Source organism: Pteropus vampyrus, unplaced genomic scaffold (assembly GCF_000151845.1).
Source record: "Pteropus vampyrus isolate Shadow unplaced genomic scaffold, Pvam_2.0 Scaffold56, whole genome shotgun sequence".
Taxonomy (NCBI): domain Eukaryota; kingdom Metazoa; phylum Chordata; class Mammalia; order Chiroptera; family Pteropodidae; genus Pteropus; species Pteropus vampyrus.
The window spans coordinates 9,299,174-9,321,853 of NW_011888837.1; the positions used below are offsets into that span (position 1 = coordinate 9,299,174).

At 37.9% G+C, this 22,680-nt stretch overlaps 1 protein-coding gene, 1 non-coding gene and 2 pseudogenes across 9 annotated transcripts in view; 2 read left to right on the top strand and 2 right to left on the bottom strand.

Annotated features, from left to right (window-relative positions):
* Window positions 1–13,467, bottom strand: part of HNRNPD (heterogeneous nuclear ribonucleoprotein D) — a 17,372-nt gene extending 3,905 nt beyond the window's left edge. For 2 of the 8 annotated variants that reach the window (XM_011360602.2, XM_011360600.2), the window contains exons 1-4: window positions 12,852–13,467; window positions 10,941–10,997; window positions 1,525–1,693; window positions 703–864 (exon numbers count right to left, since the gene is read on the bottom strand). In XM_011360602.2, the coding sequence (XP_011358904.1) occupies window positions 703–864; window positions 1,525–1,693; window positions 10,941–10,997; window positions 12,852–13,084 (621 nt within the window). In that variant the 5' untranslated portion in view covers window positions 13,085–13,467. Of the gene's footprint in view, window positions 1–702; window positions 865–1,524; window positions 1,694–10,940; window positions 10,998–11,523; window positions 11,572–12,526; window positions 12,634–12,851 lie in introns of those variants that run through there. The other 6 variants (XM_011360605.2, XM_011360601.2, XM_023530897.1 and 3 more) reach the window with 5 other exon arrangements.
* On the bottom strand, window positions 3,099–3,217 carry LOC111740020. The gene has a single exon (XR_002780449.1). It is a non-coding gene; the product is annotated as a 5S ribosomal RNA (ribosomal RNA).
* On the top strand, window positions 5,926–6,048 carry LOC111740000 (annotated as a pseudogene).
* Window positions 13,468–16,796: 3,329 nt separating the features above from the next.
* LOC111740031 lies at window positions 16,797–16,915 on the top strand (annotated as a pseudogene).
* Window positions 16,916–22,680: the final 5,765 nt, after the last annotated feature.

Genomic DNA, 22,680 nt, shown 5'->3' on the forward strand with positions numbered 1-22,680 from the left:
GAACAAGAAAACAGTCACTTGTAAGGAAAACAGAATAAAAGTGACTGCATTTGGGAGAAAATGAAGAGTGGTACAGACCACTGAAAACTGGAGAACATATGACCACCAAAAAGCAGATGCTATTACTCTTCTTAGATGGTTACTGCCAACGTAAGCAGTTCCAATGTTGCTTGCACTTACAAATATTAAGCCACAAATTTCTCACTTTAGCTTTAAATCATTAATTCATAAGAGAAACCTCACCTTACTATTTCACTAAGTTTATAATTAGCCTTATAAAATTTGCACATATGCATGTATTTATACTAAGGTATCAAATCCTACTCTTAATTCATTCCTTTCCTTTTCTCAACCGAACCATTTTCTTCTATATCTCGAGTAATCCAATCTGGATTTCTTCCTCATGTTGTTTGCATTTTTATTTCTTCTATTAATCTGGTAAATTCCTCAAAAATGTCTATTTCATCTTTGTGTACCGTATGCCCAGCAATGCTATTATCATATGGCATTCCTCAATAAATGAGAAAATGTAATCCTCTAACTTTCATAGATCCATTAAGTATTTAAAATATCCTTATTGCAAAAATAATCACATAATCTGTCCAAACATCAAAACCGAAAACCACAAATGACAATTATAATCACCCTAATTTTGGAAGTAAAAAAAAAAAAAAAAAAAACCTGGGGCAAAACATCACATACCTCACCAAAACCACCAAAGTACTCTCTTATTTTCTCTTCAGGTGTATCTGGAGAAAGGCCACCAACAAAAATTTTTTTAACAGGCTCTTTTGTTTTCATGGCTTTGGCCCTTTTAGGATCAATCACTTTCCCATTCAATTTATGTTCTTTCTGATCCATGACCTAAGGAAATTGAAGTTTTTTATTTTAAATATGTGTATCTTAAGTTCAGAGACTATTAACTTAAAAATAATTATAGTTAAATAAACATAGCTAATGCTAGGCATATATTGACTGGCTTTTGATTGTCAATTTGTGGTGATATGACACCAACTAACACACACAATGTTTAAACATAAAGATCAATAAGAATGGGAAGACACAATTTAATCAATAACTCAAAAATATCACAGCTTTAACTGTCAGCAATATAAACACGATTGCTACTTCCCTTTAGCCCAAGACTAAAAAGATTAAGTTGAAAGTTTCTTGCCTAGCAAATTTCAAGCTCTGTTCTGTGAACTTGTCACAGCTAGCACATTCTTTCAACAAAGCATCTTAAAGTCTCAATATTTAAACAATTTAAATTTAGTAGAGCCTGGCACACAAAGTATTCATTCAGCAAACAATTTTTTAATACTTGGGCATACTTTTAATTTTTTATTAAAGCACAGTTGGCATAATAAACAATTCTTGAATTCAACTCTTTATAAAATGTATTGGCAAGAACTGTGTCTTCCTTCATATTACTACAAAAGGGGAAGTCACAAACAATGGGCAAATTAATTTTATAAAACTATCCACATATTTTATATTAACTGATCAGAACACATAACACACTACCTTATCTACACTCTCCGACTCTTTAAATAGCACAAAGCCAAAACCCCTTGATCGCCCTGTGATAGGATCTAACTTCAGAGTGCAGTCTACAACTTCACCAAATTTGGAGAAGTAGTCCTTCAGATCTTTCTTTGTAGTGTCCCAGCTAAGGCCTCCTATAAACATTTTCCTGTAAAGACAAAAAGCAATATTAAAATGCTAAAAAAAAAAAAAAAAAAAAAATTTTTTTTTTTTCAAACTTGCCTTAAGTATCCACATCATTAATACCTTTTTCAAACTGCACCAATTTACAGGGCAGTGTATGTAAATGTCATTCTTCCTACATAGTCACATATCAAAAACACCCTATTCCAGTTTGGAAAAGTTTGCTACTGCTGCACCTGCATAATTACAATAGTGAGCGAGCAGCGGATTGTCTTTTGACTTGCCAAAAAAATGTTATTCCCAAAGTAAAAATACTATACGTTGTCTTCCTTAAATTACATGTTAAATATTGGTAACAGCAAACACAGAATTTTAGCTTCAAATTTCTCTTCCAAAATCTTCATTGTACTTATAAAAAGGCTGTGAAATCCCTATGATCACAGCAACAGCATGTCTATGCTGAAGCTTTCTATTTAACAGTTCGCTAAAACTCTTAGCACATAAAAAGGAAGATGTCTAAGTCTCACTATTAAGTTGTAAACCAAGTTTTTTGATGTGCTAAGAGTCCTTAAAGACAAAATAATCACGTAAACAATTCATGTGAACCATAAGAATTACCCACTGAAGCACTATCTGCTAATTAACCTAGATAATTTATTTACAGTAGAACCTCAGTTAACCAGCAATAAAATATTTAAACCTTCAAAATGCTAAACATGACCAGTGGGGTAGTAAATGGAAACCACCAAGACACTTTAAGACTAAAAATATATACCCCCCCACCCCGCCTAAAATTTCAAGTGAAGTCTTTTTTAACAGCAAATGGCCATAAAGCTCTGATCAGCAGCTCTGTGATCTGTTTAGATCTGCTCCCTGTGCCCCCCTCCAAAAATGAGCTACCATTTATCTCCTACCCTTTAAAGAGACAGGACTGGAGATTTTTAAGGGTAAACTGTCAGAATTTGTTATGTGAGGGCTAAAAATTTCACCATGGGAATAAAAGCATCCTTGCTCAACAATTTCTTTGTAACTGGGGTGGGTCAAGGGTAGGATGGGGATGTAGTACTAACTTCCAGCTCTGGAAAGTAAATTAAAGCACAAAACATCTACATCTTGTGGGCTTTGAAGATACTGTCACTAAAGCCAATTCTTAAAACAAGAGGCCAATTTTATCCCTAGAATAAGATCTTGCTTCTGCTTCTCCCTAAAGATGCCAGATTAACTGAGGTGTTACTGATCTTACTATTTTAACCAGACTTGTTTTTTCTTCTAATGACAAAGTTAACTTTTAATGCAAAAGAAGTCTTACTTAAGGCACATACTGTCCCTCCCATTTCTTTATTTTTATTTTCTTAGGAGAGGCAACCCTTGGTTGACCTCGCAGATTGCAAGGACCTTGTAAAGCTCACAATCCTTTTTTTTTTTTTACATGTCTACAGCACCTGGTCTTCCTAAGTGGTCTCCCACCCAAGTACTAACCAGGCCCGACCCTGCTTAGCTTCCGAGATCAGAAGGGATCGGGCTTGTTCAGGGTAGCATGGCCATAGACTGTCCTTCCCATTTCAAGTTGTTTCAATTTGTACTTGAATTGTAGAGCTGGGCCTTTTATATGCTTAACTTTCACGACTTTCTCTAATAAAATGTCCATGTTTGAAGTAATCTTTATTAACTTTTTGTATTTTATAATCAAATGAACAAAAACACCCAAGTTGTATAGGTATTTTTAATGTTTACTGCCAATTCCATGGGGAGAAAGTTGAGGTATTTTCAATTACATTTTCTTTCATTCAAATAATGCATCTTCTAATATTCAATACTAACCACTTAAATTGCCTTAAACACCTTATTTTTTAAACGAAAGATGCACAGCACTTCATAGGATAAAATTCATTACCAACATTTCTTCTTTCAAGATGAGAACACTAACATCTTTTTAAAGTGGAGAAAGAAAACTAACTACTAAAGCAATGACCTCTTGCTCAGATTATCCATAGCAAGTCCAGAACAGAAACAACTTCAATTAAGTTGAAATTTAACTATTAAATTACCACTTCTGTAATTATTACAGAAATTTTTCATCAATAATTTAAGTTTGACATTATTTCAGCCTGAAGAGAATATCTGAGGAATAGACCAGACGCAGAATTTTCTTGCCTTTCGACTGCAATTTTTTAAAATAAGACTTATTTATTGAGACAGAACTAGTATATATTTAACCAAGGCAACGTTTATATTGGATTAAGTGTCCTTAATTTAAAATTAAGAAACGAAAAATGACAAAGAAATAACTTATAACAAGAACGAGGCATGTTCTATTATTCACAAGCCCCAAATGTTTTTTTACAACATAGAAAGTCAGTTTTTTTAAATATCACATAAGCATACTAATTCATCAAATAGCCCAATAAAGTGCTCTTTAAACAAACTTCCCATCTTTAATATTTAATAGTAGTCTTTGGTAGAGAGGTTAAATGTCTACTACTTTAGAACTAAAAGGTCACTAAAGATGCTAGCTATCCTTCCTAAATAATCAAATCCCATTTACCCAGAATATAATAAAATACTCTGGGTCAACTATAATTTACACGTATTCCACAGAATGATTACTATTTCTCAAAAAATTAGAGCAAAATATGTAGAAAAACTTCAGCTATCCAGCACCTTTAGAGATATTCCACCTTCCTTAAAGCAATGCTGGCCTTCCCTAATCTCTCAATTGTTTTTTAACCTCTAATTATTTGGAATGATTTTTTTTCCCTACATTATCACACTCTTCTGCCTTTTTAATCAAATACAGTAATCATGATTTAACACTGTCAGTCATCCTCCTTATGCTACTATAGCATGCCTGTAGGGTCTTCTGAAATCGGAGAGCTATTTTTTAATACACTAAGTAGATCTCACTTCTTAGCTCTTTTAACAGTTCTTATTTTGCCAGACTAATCACCAGTTATTGTTCTAAAACACCTCCCCCTCCCATTTCATAGGGTAGGTACCTAGCACTCAAACTTTTCAAATTTTGTGTATCGTGAAAGTAAACAGCCTCTAAGCAAAGAGCCCAAGTGGCAAATACATTATTAACATTTTGGTAGCCCAAAATGCTTTTTCTTCTGCTTTAATAAGGTTGCTGCACAAAAGACAACCAGACAGGTAAATATACTGCGATGAATACAAACTGTATGTAACAAATCCATTCCACCTTTACTCAGTAGACACATCAAGATATAACAGTATAATAAGAAAAGGCCTGTTATCTTAATTCTGGATAAATTGTAACTTTTCTTAGCCTTTCTAGAACATCAGCTTTCTTGACATGCTCTCCCTCAAATTATGAGATAGTATATGATGCCAATTTAAATTTTCTGTATTTTATATTACTGTATCTTGCTTGAAGCACAATACCTATTGTCCATCCAGATTACCTCTGCTGCCTTGAATACAAAGACTGACTTTCAAGTTGCTGTCACTCCTGCAGGTGCACACAATTTACAATGAAGTAGAGAACTCCAGAAAAATCCTAAGCAGCCAAGTTAAAACTACATCACAAGATTTGTTTAAGTAGCAACAAAAATGGGTCCCTAATGCTGCAATACGAGTTTCAAATGTGATTTGGTCGTAAGTGAATCAATTCCAATCAAAATGTAGGACTTCCCGTACAGTATTTTATTAACAAAGTTTAACTTCTTAAATCTATTTATAAGCTATTTAGCGCCCCCAAAAGCTACTCACTTTAAAATACCTGCTCAACAACAAAAATAAATACTATAAAACACCTACTCAACAGTTGAAACCTCCTTACTTTTACAGACACTGAAATTACGTCATATTATAATATTAAATGACAAGCATAAAGTTATATAACTCAGTGGAAATAACTCATCTAAGTGCTATGCAGTATCATTTAGAAATTTAGGCTGCTTTGTGGGAAATACTTTTAGAGAAAGTAAATTTAGAAGCAGTAAGCCAAACAGCCTGGGTTTAAATCCTACATGCACCACTAACTGTATGACCTTGAGGGGGAAAAAAATCCCAAGATTGTTTCTACCTCTGTAAAAGGGGGGAAAAAAACTTAAGAGCCTACCTCATATATCTGCAAGTGAGGATTAAATGAATAAACACACTACAAGGGCGGCACAGGACACAATATCTTAAGTGCTCAATAAAAGTTATTTAGAAATGGTAGAGCACAATCTTAAGAATAATTTAATAAAGCAATGTTTTCATTTACTCAATGGCATTTTTAAAAATCTGCATGGAGTCTACAGACATGCCACCCTGAACATGCCTGATCTCGTCTGATCTCAGACGCTAAGCAGGGTCAGGCCTGGTTAGTAAGTACTTGGATGGCAGACCACCTAGGAATACCAGGTGCTATAAGCGAGGAAAAAAAAAATCTGCATGGGCTATATGAAGTTTCAACTTTAGGGGCAACAGGCCACGATGGATTTTATATAAATGAATCCTATCATTATTCTCAGATTTAACCCAAAAATTTTTAAGTATCCCATGCAAAAAATACATATACTGGAAATTAGGTCCAAGACCCTAAAAATATAGTTCCAAAATCTCTGACTTGTTTGTACTCTACATAATCGCCAGTAATTTTGGTAAGAAATAATTTCAAAATATAAAAGGCAATAAATACATATGAAGCAGTGCTGGCTGGTGGCGAATGTTCTGATTTAATACTCCTGGGGTTTTTTTTGCCATCCAAAAAACTTATTCTCTATACTATTAAGGTCATTAGATTTAACACTCCAAAGCCAACTGTATTTTATTTAAAGATATTTCCCCCAACAAGTCTTTACTATGAGACACCTCATTCAAGGTAAAATAATAAGCACCATTACAGTTCCTCCCAATTTTGTTACAGGAAAACCAAAAAAAATCTTTCAAACACTTCCTAAAAAGTCAATCTTCTATTCCTACCTTCATAACAAGTTCTGACAGTTTAAAAAAATACAACAATGTAAATGTGATTTACATTTCAAGTACACGACAGGGCTGGCCAATCACTGTCACCTTTTAGTGTAATGTTACTCAAGCAATGTTACCACTAATCCTTATTTTAAAAAATTTTCTGGTGTTTTATCATTGTAATTATATTCCTTTAAAATCCTAAAATGACATTAAGTATAATGAAATATCATCAACACATAACTGATTCTCCCTCAGAAATTCTAGATTTAAAGTCACCACTTACCTATATAGGAAGGGGTGGGTTTACTTTATGCAACTAGGCAATATAACATATTAGAGTAATCATTTTAGATTGTATAAAAAATACCTTTGGAAACAGCTTGATAAACTTTTAACAAGTCAATAGAAAAAGACTGATTCCTCTAGCCCAGTATATGAAATCTCATTATTTCATACAAAATGAACCTAAATGACTAAAAAAAGATAAGTTGAAAATAGCTAATAAATTAAACATGAATAAATTTTAAATGTTTAACCCAGTATCTCTCCCCTTTTTTCATTTCATTCCAAGGCAGGAATGACATCTACTATTTTTACTTTTAAAATAAACTCTTAATCAGCTTTAATAAGGTAAACTCTCATCTACCTGGAGGTTAAGGAATGGGTTTCCTTAACCTAGAGGTTAACATTCTGGTTAACTGAGATTACTACACATTCATAATTCTATAAAGATTTCTACTAAAATCAATTTACTTCATCAATACTAAACTCAGAAAATTTTTACCTTTACTGATGAAATTTCAGAATCATGTTACTTTTTAACAGTATAAGGAGAAAATTATAGAAGATTCATTCCATGACACTGCCTGTTAGTTACTTTTTGAATATATTTGCTGGTAGTTTTTCACCTTTCTCAGAAGACTAAAGCTGTTTGGGCTTTGTGATAGTTTCAAGTCTTAAGTAAGCAGGAATTTATAGAACATGACCCAATACTTAAAACTATCACGTTGATTATTAGCCAAACACTGCCTGTAATACAAGTCTTCCCACCCTCCCCCCAAATAGTCTTAATGTCTAGCTCCAATGTACAATATAATACTCCAGAAACTAAAACATGCTTACCTTTACTCCACAGGAGTAAACCACTGGCAGTATCAACTATTAAGACACAGGATAAATACACACAAGCTATGAAAGCAGGCTACGTAGTCAATCTTCCTGTGGTGAGCATTGTTCCAACACATCATCAGCAAACCAAGTAACAAATGATATATTACCTGAGACCACACTGTTGGAAGTGAAGTAACAGAAACAGATTCCACGCTTCCAGCATCCAGTTCAGTGCCCTATCTACTAAAACGTTGAAGCAGAACTAAAGTGAAATAAAACTTGAACTAAGAGAAGTTTGTTTCACTCCATTTGTGAACCTGCACACACACCTGAGGTGTACAGCTTTAAGTGGAATAGGAAAAAAGTTATTATTCTATTCCTTTTTAAATGCTTTCAAGTATGTATAACTTGAAGGCAAAACTAATCATCCTAAATGCTGGCCATAAATGACAATAGATTCAAAACGTTCTTATATTAAGGCAGCCTTACAGATAACAAAATACCCAGGCAATACTAAAAACACGCAGTAAATACACTTAGTTTATAGAAGAGGCCACATCACTTGAGGGGAAATAAACAGGCTTAAAACAAAAATTAGCACTGAAAAATTTCAATGATATTCTTCCATTCCAAAGTTAAAAGGTCAGGTGATATTTTAGTATTTTTCATACTAGATCAGTTTGAAATGAAAAGAATTTAACGTCCCTCCCTTATACGTGCACCATCTCAAGATTTGGGGGCATCAATTTCTGCAATTTTAACACTGGAAACTTGTCCAAGGTTTCAAAGAATGCTAAAATTCAGACCCATCTAATCAAGGTCTCAACTTATAGTAAACCCAACTTTACCGAAACAAAGGCCAGTAAAGTTGGCATGAAACTACTCTAAAAGTAACTGTTTTGCAAAGCAACGTTCAGAATGGCCCAGAAGCACTAGGATATAGATTATAATTTCAAATACTTAAAAACAAAAACATGTAGTCCCATTTTTTAAATTAGACAGGAAACACCTATAGCAGAATTCACTAAATTCCCCAACAGGAATAATCGCACTTGAGCTTATACACTAATGATGAGAGAACTAGATCAAACATCCTGTTATTAGAAAAATATTGCTGTACTGATTACTGGATGGGACTATTTTGCTTCCTGCCCAATCCAATGCAGACAAGTCAATGTACCTATCTTGTAAAACTGTCTGAAAGCTAACACGTATTATAAGTTTTCCACTGATCATGAGATTTCAAAATGTCTCCAGGTAGAGCTCACTTCAAGTACCTACCCTACAAAAAACTGCAGCCTGCAGAGAACGAGTCCACACCAAAATGGGAAATTTCCAGTGCAAATGCTTTTAAGTAGAAACTAAAGATATTAAAGTTGTAAAGATTAAAATGAAGTGAACTCAGGAAGGAAATTTACTATGGAAATGAGACCAAGTATTCTAAAGGTCCATAGTAAACTGTAGAAACATCCGCTAGAGTATGCTAACAGGAACGTCCTCCTAAAAACAGCTATTTATTCTTACATTCAAAATTTAAAACCTTAAGTCTACAACAAATCGATTTTAAAAATATTTTTAGGGTGAAACTGTAATCACTTTATTCTCAAGTTAGAACTGTAAAAATAAATGCACATAGAAATATTTAAGAATTAAATTTAGATGACTTTTGTATCTTGTAATAATAAGCAGTCTTATCCTCACTATTCAGATTATGAAATCACTGCCCAATTTCCCTCAACCTGGGAGATAGAAAAGAACAGATGGGTGACAAGTGCAGACACCAAAAAAGGTTTAAAGACCTTAAGATTTTTTTTTTGTTTAAAAAGAAAAATGAGTATCTGTAACAGGATGAAACTGGGTGATTGGGCAGTCTTTTTAATACATCATCCATTAAATGTAAACTTAAATGACCTCAGTAAAATCTATTTTCAGTGGATAATTGGTCGTAACCTAAAACATTCATTAAATACAGTTAATTGTCCATATTTTCCTAACAGGTCACTTAAACACTTGTAGTTATATTAGCTACCAGAGCAAGTATAATTCTTACAGGAGTCAAAACAGTGACCTTCAACCTAAGTTCATGGTCCTTTCAAATTAATGAAAATAATGCTTATGTAAGATTTGAAATATGTAATGGAGTATAGTTATAGTTTAATCTTAGTTTGCCACTATTAGCAGTGAAATTGAACTATCACAGTGCCAAACAGAAAATGTAATTTACATCAAAAACATTTTTATTCTGTATGCGAAACTGACTCATTTTTTATTTTCCCTTCAGCCTACTGCTTCTAAGTCTGCTTTATCTCCAATATAAACTGGGCGGATTTCAAGAATACAGTAATAAGTAAAGCTAATGTAAAGTTTAAATGTTATCCCAACTGGGTTCTTAAATTGTATTGTAATTAGTACACATACAAATCAACTATCTGCAAATACTGGCCCTCTAAACTCCAATGGTGGTGAATACAAACTCCTGGAAAACTCAAATATAATCCTAAAGGCAGAAAAATGAACATTTAGGAAAAGGGAGTGATAAAAAGAACAATACTCAATCTACCAGCCTTCCAAAGAGAAATCATGCAATTGTGAATACATGTCAACCAACCAACTGTAATTAACATTCCAGCCAAATCACACAAAATAAAAAATCTGCTTTAAGAGCTGAAGTGGAAAGCCACATCAGCCTGCCTCTGAATACTACATATCCAATTCTTATTAAAGTTTTATTTACAAATATGGTTGGTGGTAAAACATACATTTTTGCATTAATACATATTCACAACGCTATTTTAAAAATGGTTTTGCTTTAGACATCTCCAGAATAATTCAGTATAACATGCAAGACAATTTAAACACAAGATTTTAAATCATGTAATCTTCACGTTTAGCAGTAAACTTAGAATTCCAAAAACATTGTCTTAACAAAAACAAATCAAATTTGAAATTACAGTAATATTTTTTCTTGCCCAGATAAAAAAATATCATTACTAACTATATTAAGCTTTAACTGGCCAAACCAATTACATGCATTACCACAGACCAAAAACCATGTAATGGCATCTGCTTTGCCCAAAGTTCACAATGCCTAAAAAGGTTTTATATCCCAGGTATAAGAAATCCTACTATACTAATGTCTAGAATTTCCTGGGGAGTCAATGGGCAACCAACCAAAACACAGCTTCTGCAAGTTATGACTACTGAAACCTTTATAATACAAAAATAAAATTTAAAAGTTTTACCATTCTTCCCGCTGTGCCGTCGCTGCTTCAGAGTGTCGTGGGGAGGAGTTTGAATGGCTAGGGAATTAACAACCGGTACAGCAACCAATCAAAATTCTAGTTTTAGTTTTTGACACTGTTAGGGTTAAAAACTTTAATTCATTTACACTTCAGTTCAACAGGAGATAACTACAAAGGCAGCTGCTTTGTAATTTCAAAAATCTGGAGGGGTAACAGAAAGCCTGCCCCAAACAGCAAGTTATACCATTAATCATTTTAGTGCCTCTGCCCAAAGAACAGAATTCAGGGGGGAAAAAAATTAAAGGCTTAAGTTTCCAAATATTTAACATATTCCTTTCTTAAATTAAACTATATGTTACTCAAGATTAACTAATTAAGAAAAGCTAGTTTCCCATCCCACCTTCACTCTCCCAAAGCAAGCACGATCAGCATAACAACAGGACAAGTCTGCCTGGGCTGAGATTATTAAATCCTATCTATACTCCAAAGGCTCTCTCTCCTCCCTCCAAATATTGCGTTCTTTCCCAATAAAGAAAATTATGTTTTCTAACACTGGGTTAAGGCGATATTTTACTGTTTTTACCTTCCAACACCTTTCTCCTTGTTACTGTGAAAAAAATTCTCACACACACTACAAAAAGGAATGGAAGCATTAATCCAAGATCGGTAGTCAGTAACGGGAAAGAAAACCTAGCCAAGATCCCCGATTTAGTCCCTCCAGCTAACTCCTGTATTATGCTCCCGCCTCTCCCAATTGCTCAATTTTACTGTATTTAGTCCAGCTTGAATATATACAACTAATTCCATTTGGAGGAAGCAAGTTACTACTTAAAAACTTGCACCAAAAAAAAAGTCATGCCATAGCACAATATGGGATTTGTTCATTTTTGAAAGAAAGCTGGTGGGCCTCCTTTAACAGTGTGGTAAGAGCGGGAAGGAGAGATCAAGAGAGACTAAAAAAGGATCCTCGGCAACTGGTGGGGAAAAAGAGGTTTTGTAAAAAGTGGAAACTGCACAGAAAAAGTAAAATAGGTGAGAGTTCAATCTGTACAAACTGAGGAACCCAACAGCTGATAGCGCGAAAAGGGTGCGCGGTTAGACTAACTCGGCGGGTGGGGGAAGGGCAGCCTGCAAACCGGAGGTAAGAGATTAGAAAAGCTCCAGTCAAGTGCAGGCCCCGCCGACCAAGAACTTAAGAAAAGACCGTGGAGCAAAAACAACGTACCAACAGGCGATTTGGGGGGAAATTCACCTATCCCAATTTGTTCACCTAAACTGAAAGTTAGGGACTATGTAAGCAAGCCGTTGTGCGATAAGTGTGTAATGGAAAAACGAAGAGATGGAGACGACTTATTCAAAATACAAAAAAAAAAAAAAAGTATTTGGCCTGAAGCCGAAACGGGAGCAGCAGAGGTGGTCAGCATACACGTTCCCCAAAGCATGTGCTTATAAAAATAAAATTGCAGCGTCTCAGGATGCTAGAGGGGCACCAAATAAACCTTAGTTATACGGGCTTTTTTGTCTGCGTTTTTTGCCCGAAACTTCAGAAAACGGGGAACAGAGCCGAGAAAAGAGAAAAAAGGTACCCCTCGACAGGCGGGAAAAAATCCTGGCGGTTAAGTCGGTGGGAGGAGACCCATGGCAAGGGAGGGAAGGAGGGCGGGCCGGGGAGCAGCATGGTGACGGCTAAAGGTGGAAACGTGGGTGATGGGGGAGGGGGGCGACAAGCAGGCAGGGGGACAAGAATATGAAAGCCCCAGGGAGCCCAACGAGAGAAGGGAAGAATCGTGCAAGGAGTCTTCATAAGGGCCTGGAGTGCGGGCGGAGCGGGAACGAGGCCTAATGGCGGAGGACAGGAAGGGGGAGGGGGACTAGTTGGGCCTGGCTATCCCTAGGCCGCCCCTTACTCACCCTTCATCCTCCTCGTTCTTGCTGGCATCGATCTTCGCCCCCTCCGACTCGGCGCTGCCCCCTTCGGTGCCTCCGGCCGCGGTTCCGCCCCCGGTCCCGGCTCCGCTTCCCGCCGCCGCCACTGCCCCCTGCGCCGCCGCCACCATGGCTCCCTCCTGCTCGCCCGCTGAGCCGCCTACCGCCGCCGTTGCCACCGCCGCCGCCCCGTCCCCGCCGAACTGCTCCTCCGACATAGTGCTACTACCTCCGCCGCCGAAGAGACTACACCCGCCGCTGCCGCGAACCGAAACTAGCAGCAAAGTAATCCCCGCCGCTGCCGCGCGCTCGCTGTACCGCGCGAAGCACACAACACGACAGAGAAGGCGCGCGTGGCTGCAAAGGCTCCTGCGCCTCTCCCTGGCCTGCCCCCCTCGCCTCCCACTCTCGCGCAGAGCGCACTCCCGCTCCCTTCGGCTACACTAAAAAAGAATAAGCAGCGGCGGCCGCTCTTGCCTCCTCCTCGCTTTAATGGCGCCGCCGCGGACCACCTAAAATGGCCGACGGAAGAACGGCGCGTCCCGATCACGTGACGCGCGAGCGCGCCCTTTGCACCTCCCCCGCCCCCTCTACCGCTATTTTTTCTCCCCCCTTCCTCCTCGGTCCCGCCCTCTCGCTCCCTTTTTATACCTTCCTCGCACGCGCCGCGCCGCACAGCTTGGGGCCTTTAAAAGGAACCGGAAATGGCGTTCGATAAGACGGCCGCGCGAGGATCATCGAGAACAAGGAGCGCTGTTTCGAAGGCGCGGCTAGAGATGCCCCTGCTTCTGCCCCCGCCCTTCGGAGGGTTCCTGGAGTCCGCTCACCCAGCTACCCCCTGCATCAGGCGGGAGCCCGGTCGTCGGGTAGGGTTGTGGTGTCACCTCCCGGAAGGCGACTGTGCGCTTGTCGCTTTGGGGTTGCGGAGGGGAGGCATGCACTCGGCGGCTTCTATGTCCTAGAAATGCCCAGCCCCAGAAAAGAAGGAGGCAGCCCTGAAGTTTCGGCCCCGTGCCTCCGGCTCTGTCCAGAGTTGCGCCCGGAGCGCCTGGCTCGCCGTACGCGGAGCGAGGCGCCGCTGCGCGCGTGCATGGACTGCCGCAGATCCTCTGCCCGCTGTAGTCACCCGCGACCAGGTGACATTGAGGTTTCCCCGGCTGTCGCCGCCGCGTTTTCCGACTCGGGGCGGGCTCTCTAAGACCGCTGAGAATTAGGAGTTCTTTTTCTTTTAAGATTTGCTTTCCAAATAAGATTTTTCCTTGCCTGCTTTTCTCCTGAATTTTTTCGTCTAAAGAAATAGGTAACTTGCATCTTTTAAAGAACTGGGATTGTTTTGTTTTGCTTTATTTGAAGATCTTAAAACCAACCACGATTCTTTGAAAATAGTGGGAAATGTGTTAGATCAACCAAGATTTCATTTAATTTAGCGAGTTTTAGTTTTTGTTCTAAATAGAATATATAAATTCTACGAATCATCTTTACAAGGTTTCTGAGTTTGTTGTGGGATTTGGGTGTGTTTTTTTTAAACACCGCTAGGAGTTACATGCAGGGTAACAGTAAAGTTCTTTTTAATAGACCTATTAGAAGTCCCAAATGCTTTGGCTGGAAACTAGATTATTCGAGCTTTGGGATTTGCAGTTTCCTGCAATACACCCAGAAAAAAAATAGTTTTTAGGTACTTAGGCAACAAATATTTGCGTGTTTAGCATGTACCCAAGCACAAAGAAAACAAAGATGAGTGCAAAATACAGCAAAGAACTCAAGAGTTTAAATATTTGTTTTCCACCGTGTAATTAAATGAATTTGTCAATTGGATATTATCCAAAAATCTCAAAGGAAGATTAAAAATATCTAATTTTTATTGTTAATCAAGTTAGCAGAATTTGCATTACAGAATAATTAAAACTCGGGTACAGCTAAGTTCTGAAAACGTCTTAAAAATGTAATCTCATTGAATTCCTGTATTAAGCAAATCACACACAGGCAATGCCAAAAACAGGTATCTTAGACCAAGTGGTAGTGACTTCACCTGTAAAAGTAGTAGCCAAGGAGAAAGTGGGTATTGTGCTCAAGCCAATATTCCAATTTAGAGACAAATCACCTAAAGGGAGGTGTCTTGAATCTTTTCTGTCTTCAAGAGAGGATTTATTTGCTTTAGACATGCCTCACCTTTTAGTAATAGACTTTCCCAAAAGGTCCATTTTAATTAATATGTAGCTCAGTAGTTTCTGAACTTCTTGGAATTTTTAAAAAATTTTTATTTAAAAGATAAGAATGATTTTAAAGCTAATACCTTTACTATGCTACATGAGTATGTAAGATGCCATGTTACTCATATCTATATGTAATGGCCCAAATCTCTGCAACCTATGCTCCTACATCGCCCGAACATTCCGTCTTAGAACTTATTTAACTTGAACCTTAGTTCTTTTCACATTCTTCATCTGCCTGGTAAACTTATTCATCCTTCAATAATCAAAAGCTACTTCTGTGAAGCTTTTTCTGAATCTCTGAGGCAGAATTAATCATCCATTCTCACAGTCTTTGTCCTTACTGCTGTTATTTTTAATATGCAATTGTACTAGATTATGAGTTCCTGGAGAGCAAAGACAGTGTGTTCTGTGTGTCCTCCCAACCTCACTCACAAACATACACATGTGTACATACAGTAGACTGTTAGTTAGTTGAATTATTTTTACACGACAAAATACTAGATATTTCTAACTAGTTAGATTTGCGGCCTTTCAGGCAAAGTAGGTACACTTCCAGAAACTCAAAACGGTTCCTCTCCCAACTATCCCATTTCATCTCTGGCGTAAAAACACTTCCTCAAACCACTTGCTGACATGTGGATTCCTTAAGGAGAAAACCAAACCTTTATTTCACATTTATAGGTAAGAATTTAATGTTTAAGTGGCTGAAGATTATATACTGGTGCTGTATTAGACTGGCCCAAACCACTGCTAGGAAACAGTATCCCCTCTCAGTGTCCATGACATCAAAAATTTCATAGCTTTAGGAGGTCGCAGTGTATTTCAGATAACACACTGCAATACTGGATCCTCATTGACTTCAACCTTTGTGAATAACTTTAGAAAAAAGTGGAATACTTAGAAGAAGCAAAAAAAAAGTTCATTTGAGATTAAAATGGAATTACTTTTACCCAGGATAAGATGTACACACCTATGTTGCTGAAATTCAATTCAAGAAGTCACAGTTTTAATTTGCTAAATATACTCTACAAATAGGGCAAGTATATCCTATGCTGAAAAATTTTAAAGTGGAATATGCATTCCATTTGGCAACCTAAAATGAACAGTGTCCAGAAGAAACAACAGGAAGAACTTATTTCCTATATAAGGTACACACTTGAGCTCTTCTACAACCATGTTAAACAGCCACTTACTTGCAAAAGCCCATCAGTAGGATTTAAGCATTTTGTTGAAGCATTAGCTTGTGATTTTAGATGGTGACCAATTGCAAAAAAGTGAACAATCTGTCCTTCCTAGTGATCAGGAAGTTCTCACTTCACTTAGAGAAAATTGAGGCCCTATCACTGAACTGTCAGATTTTACTTAAGCAAATCTATTGTAGAATCTGAATTCTGCTTAACCACAGATGTCTGTCTATATGTTGCTGAAATTCAATTAAATGATTGTTGGCAGTGAGCTGCCCTTTTTTTTCTAAACAAGAAAGGGTTAAATGAAACCCACCCACCCATGTGCTCCAGACAAAAATTAAGGAGTCCTTAATGTCACCCAATACATTCAATTAACCAACTCCTACCTCTAAAATATATCTTGATTTATCTAAATGCTTCATAGAACATAAAATAGTAGGGTTATTTCTAGTTGGGTTTATTCACATTCAATCATGCAACACACGGCACAGGTACATTTCTGGTGCTGGCAATATAACTAAAACACAATGGTCTACAGCCATGCCACCCTGAACAAGCCCGATCCCGTCTGATCTCGAAAGCTAATCAGGGTCGGGCCTGGTTAGTACTTGGATGGGAGACCACCTAGGAAGACCAGGTGCTGTAGCATAAAAAATAAAACAGACAATGTAGGTGATCTCATGGAACTGAAATTTCAGTGGGAGAGGCAAACAACAGACAAAATAAGTAGATGTGTAACAATTTTAGGTAGTGATAGGAAGAAAAATAATAAGGTGCTAGCTAGGGATAGACTATATACTATTTTAGATAGGGAGAATTTAAGGCGGTAACTTTTTGAGTAAACCCTGAAGGAAGTGACAGCCATACACATAGCTTAGGGAAGACTAACAGGCAAAAGCAGACGTGTACTTGGCACTTTCAGTGAATGTTGGAGGCCTGTGTGGCTGAATGCTGGGAGGAAAGCAGAATAGGTCATATCTGAGAGATATCCAGGAATAAGGTCACTCAAGACCTTGTAAGCTGCCTTTAACACTTTGCTTTTATTATAAATGTGATTCGAAACTACATGAGGATTTTGAGCGGGAGAAGGGAATGGCTTGACAAACTTTTAAGTGGCCAGAATAATCCAGATAATTATAATCTGAATTATAATCCAGATCATTCCGGATGTTGTATGGACAATAGGCTGGGAGGGTATCAGGAATGAGTTAGAAGGCCACTGTCATGAGCCTTATCTGACAAGAGGCAAGTCTACAAATAGAGTGTTATTTAAATGTGGTCATGTAACTATTTTACAATAACTTCCTACAAAGAAAAACATGCTCTGATGACAACAAAGGATCATTAAAACAACTGAATTCATATTATTGATATTTCCAATAAAGAATAAGGTTATTTTCATTAAATTAAGAATTTTTTCCTTCTTTTTCTCCGTCCTTTTGAAGTTCTGGGATGAAATTTTGATTAGCTACTGCAGGTAGGGTTTTTTCCAGAGCCTTTTCATAATCTCGCATCAGGCATTACAATAAGTATAGTATTTTGACTTGAACTGAGTTCCGGCATCTTGGATACTCCACACTTCTTTTTCCAGGGACCAAGGCTAAAGCCAAATAGTGTCAGGTTTTGTTTCATAGTGTAGTTTTCAGATTGTTTTGCCTGCTAATTTATAATTGTCCCACTTAGTTCATAGGAGCTACTACAGTTCAAGGGAATAATTATTGAAAGAGAACATAATACAGAAAACTTGGGTTTTCAGATTAAGGTTCAACTAACATATTGAAAGCCTCAAACAAAGGAATGTATCTCTTGATTAGAGCCTTGTCCTTTGTTGCAGTGGCTCTGAGTTATTTGATACTCCTTATCCCATACAAACTGCATGAGAATAATCACTTCCTTACATCAAGACTGAGAGTTTTCAGAACAGTTGCTGAAAAGTCACATTTTAAAAAGTGAAACATAATCAAATAGTCACCCCAATTAGAGTGCCCCTCAGACTGGATTTCCTTTGTAGGTAGAGAAGCCACCTGAACTTTTGTGTGACCCTGCCATCCCTACCCTGTACTGGGAGGGTGCCTTTCACAGTCTTCCTGACTGTGGCTGTCAACTCTACCCCTGCGTGCCAAACCTCAGGCAGGGAGGGGAGCACAGCTGGAGCAGGGACTGGCTCAGCTAGAATAGGTCCAGTCCTAGGGGCTTTTCAGAATTTGAAATCACCCTGGCCCCAACCCCAAGCCTGGCTCTCTACCCACTGCTCACCTCCCCAAGTTAAGGCTTTAGCCTATCAGAAGCTCTTGATATCATCACTGGGACCTCTAGACGCCAACTCTTGCCTGTCAACACCAACTTGTAGGGGGATTTTAATCTGTTTTAACTGGTTCATGTAGATGTTTTGGCTGCTGTAGTAGACATTTGCTATTTGGGGCCCCCCAACATCGAGAGTTTCCCTTCTCTTAGTGAGAAGTCAGTTGGCCTGGTATAAGGGCTAGGGAACAACAAGTCAGCTAATCAGAATGAACTCAGCACCCCTGGTCACATCATTTATTTTGGGAAAAGCACCAGGCCAAAGTCAGCCAATCACATTGAAGAACTTCTTTTTGACATTTGAGTGAAATACTCTTTTGCAGTTGTCATTCATAAACAAAAGCATGTAGCCAAAGGAACCACCCAGAGCCTTTTACAACAGAAAGATGCCTGTGAAGTTAGGAGTCAAACAGCGTTGAAGGGTTACTGAGACATGGGAGGACAGGATACCAAGTCCTGGTCACATTCTTTGAGCCACCAGATCAATTTCTGCTTGCCACTCTCCCTGCCTCTAAACTTAGTTGACTCAATAATTTCCCTTTACTAAGCCAGTTTGACCTGCCAGTTTATCTCTCAAAATCAAAATCTTCTAACTATGCTGAATTGTTGTCAGCTTTGCATTACATCCACTCACTTACACCATCTCAGCTTTGCAGAGGAGTAGCGAGGAACATTTCCCGGAATCCCCTTCCTCTATGGTTCTGAGTAGAGTTTGCCAATGAGGGGTACTCACAGTAGATCTGGAAGACAAAGGAAAAAAGCTTTTATTGTCAGGAGATTGTGACAGCTTCAAAGAATTCTCTTCTGCTTGGAGACTCTGGCAGTTTCCAGCTTCTCAAATCTCGCCACAAGTTCTCACATTGCAATGGTGACAGTCAAACACAATGGTTTCTCAGACTTCTGTGCAAATTCCTGCTTTGCGGTCAATGTGACCATAAACAGCAGCTTCTCCACAAGCTCTGGCTTCTTAATTTATCTATGAGTTCTGGCTTCATTTGCTCCAATGCTTCAAGCCCAAATCATTAGTGAATGTTCTCTAATCCTGCTGCAGCTCCCAGACCTTCACTCCTCCAGTTTATGCATTCATCTAACTCGTAATCGCTACATTAAATTTCTTTATTCCAGAATACTTGCAGCAGCATTGTTTTTCCTCACTAGTTATTGGTAATGGAAGTGGTTTCCAGGACGCACAGAACTTTAAGGGTGGGAGTTCGTTCTCTAATTAGATTTCATTAGATTTAAAGGACCCCATTGCCAGTGATATAGTAGTCCATGGTATACAATGACAAATGGTCAATTATCACCTTGGACTACCAAGAATTTGCTGCAATGTGATAATATAGTGGAAATAAAGGGTACAAGGACTGTGGAGTGGGGCGGCCATTTCAGATTAATACTAGAGAACTTAAAGAAAATGATCAGTTCAGGTGTAAATTCCTACTTCAAGGTCTAGAAGGTTTCTTACCTGCGGGGAGGCGGTGGAGGAACCTTACCTGATGTAACCATTGGGTCAAGATTTCTGAAAAACAAACCCCCAAAGTGACCAGGAAGATAGCTGAATTATAAAGTAAATTGAATGCACTTTCATGATCTATGTTAAAGTATTAATCAGGAAAGAATGGAACTAAAAATTAGATAGGGATACTTGGACAGATTTCCATGAAGCTGAGGACCTCAAACCCCAAAATTTTGCTGAGCTTTCTTTGCCAACAAAAACAACTTTTCCTACTGTGGTAGGCTGAACAATGGTCCCCAAAGATATCCACTTCCTAATCCCTAAAACTTGTAAATATGTTACCTTATATGGCAAAAGGAATTGTGTAGCTGTAATTAAAGTTCTTGAAATGGGAAGATTATCCTGGATTATCTGGGTATGCTCAGTGTCGTCCCAGGGTCATTATATGAGGGAGGCAGGAGATTCAGAGTCAGAAAGAGATATTTGAAGAAGATACACTGCTGGCTTTGAGGATGAAGGAAGGGGATCACATGCCAAGGAAAGCATGTGGACTCTAGAGGCTGGAAAAGGCAAGGAAAGAAATTCTCTCAGCCTCCAGAAGGAACACAGCTCTGCTGACACCTTGTTAGCCCAATGAGACCTACAGAGTTGTAAGATAATAAATTTGTGTTGTTTTAAGCCTGTAAATTCGTAGTAATTTGTTACAGCAGCAATATGAAGCTGCTCCATCTGGAGACTAGCCTCCCCTTGCCTGAAGAACCTGTAAAGACCTATCCTGAAGTAGTTGCTTTGCAGAGGAATGTTGATCCTCTCAAGAACCATACCTATCACCTCTCATTTCATTGCTTCTAGACTAATAACTAATCTTCAAATCCTGGAAGACCCCAACAGAACAAGTACACATTACATAACCTATGGTGTTGACCATAGTTTCACAAATCTAGAAAGCTACTTGTAAAGATTGCTAAAACATCTCTCAAAGGTGATACAGTATTTGTTCAAGGGACTACAGCATCAACATTTTTTTTTTTGGTCTGCTGATAATTTAACTGTATGGCTGATAGTCTAGGTGACATACAGCTCTATTTATGGGAGCTGATTTTTTTTTCAGTATTACACCACGGTTATATGATGATGGTAATGATCCAGTAGAAAGACAAAAACTGGTGATGTATGTGGAAATGAGAGGATTATTGCAGAAGCCAGATTCTTAAGTAGGTGAGAGGAGATGGGATCCAATGCACAAGATGGAGTAGAGATGGTTCTTTTAGTGCATAGGAGGGAAGGAAGATTGCATGAATACAGACGTAGATCCACAGATAGGTTTGGTGGTAAACAGATAATTAGTTCTGATTCCTTTTATTTTTTTTTTTTCAGACAGTTAAGAAATGTCATTAGCTGAGAGTGAACAGGGGTGAAGATAGAGAAGATTTGAGAATATTAGGTAAATTGGAAACACAAATTCTCTAGATTCAGGAAATAAAAGACTTTTAAAAATGTTGATCATGACAGGGCTCACATAGAAGATTTTGGATAATGCTAAAATTTTGAAGTTTGGATACTGGGTCTCTAAGAAGTTGGACAGAGGGTAGGAGCAGCCTTTTTGCACCACATGAATCAGAGAAGCTGAGAACATCGGTTTGAGCATGAAGCAGGAGAGAGAGAATGAAGCAGATGTATGGAAAGAACCAGAGACCAGAGGCCATATGGTCCTGACAAGATGCAAATGGTATGTTGATGACATACCAGTCACTGACTTCAGTCAGCTAAACTTACTCCTTGGGTTATTTGCAGTACTCCTGGTTCTCCTAGATTCACAATTTACACGAGCAAAACTAAGTAGATTGCTGTTATTGTAACTGAAAACCTTGATCAAGAACAAAGATAGATCAAATGCTATGCTGAAATCAGGATATAGTGTGTATATAGCATTTCACTAATATAGTATAATAACCAGTTCTTTCAGAAAATAATTTAAAAGGCAGTGACATGAAGCTGGATAATTATTTAGTGATTTCATGCAGACTCAGGAGACCTGGGGGCGGGGGGTGGGGGTGGCGGGAAAGGGAGGAGTGGCGGGAAGCAGTAATCACTACATACGATCCAGCTGTAATTTTTTTAATCATTAAAAAAACGTATTTAATTTGAAGAGCAATGTAAAATAAAGACAAATCACTCATAACACTACCTTCCTAATATAACCACTCTGAGAATTTTGATGTGTTTCATGTCAGTTTTTTCCCTTATGTATTTGCTCTTAAGCTGAAATTATAGTGTAAAATATAATTGCATATTCTACTTTTTCATCAGATATTATGCCATACATGTTTCCTATGTTGCTGCATAATCTTCATAGCTAAATTGTAATGGCTGACTAATATTTTATTGAATAGATACATATACCATAAAAATAACACTGATTATCTAGTACCCAGCTTGAAATTCCAAAAAGAAATTCCCAACTTATTGAATGTGGCTATTTTTATCACTAAAGAGAAGTTCTCTTTTGTAGGATTGGGAATAATCAGACTTCCCCATTTCCTGTATCCCTCAAGATTAATGTTCACCTTTTTCTTGGATCTATTGTGGGTCAATCACCCTTTGATTAATAATTCAGCCTCATAGTTACCCTCATATGAGGGAGATGTTATCCTTCA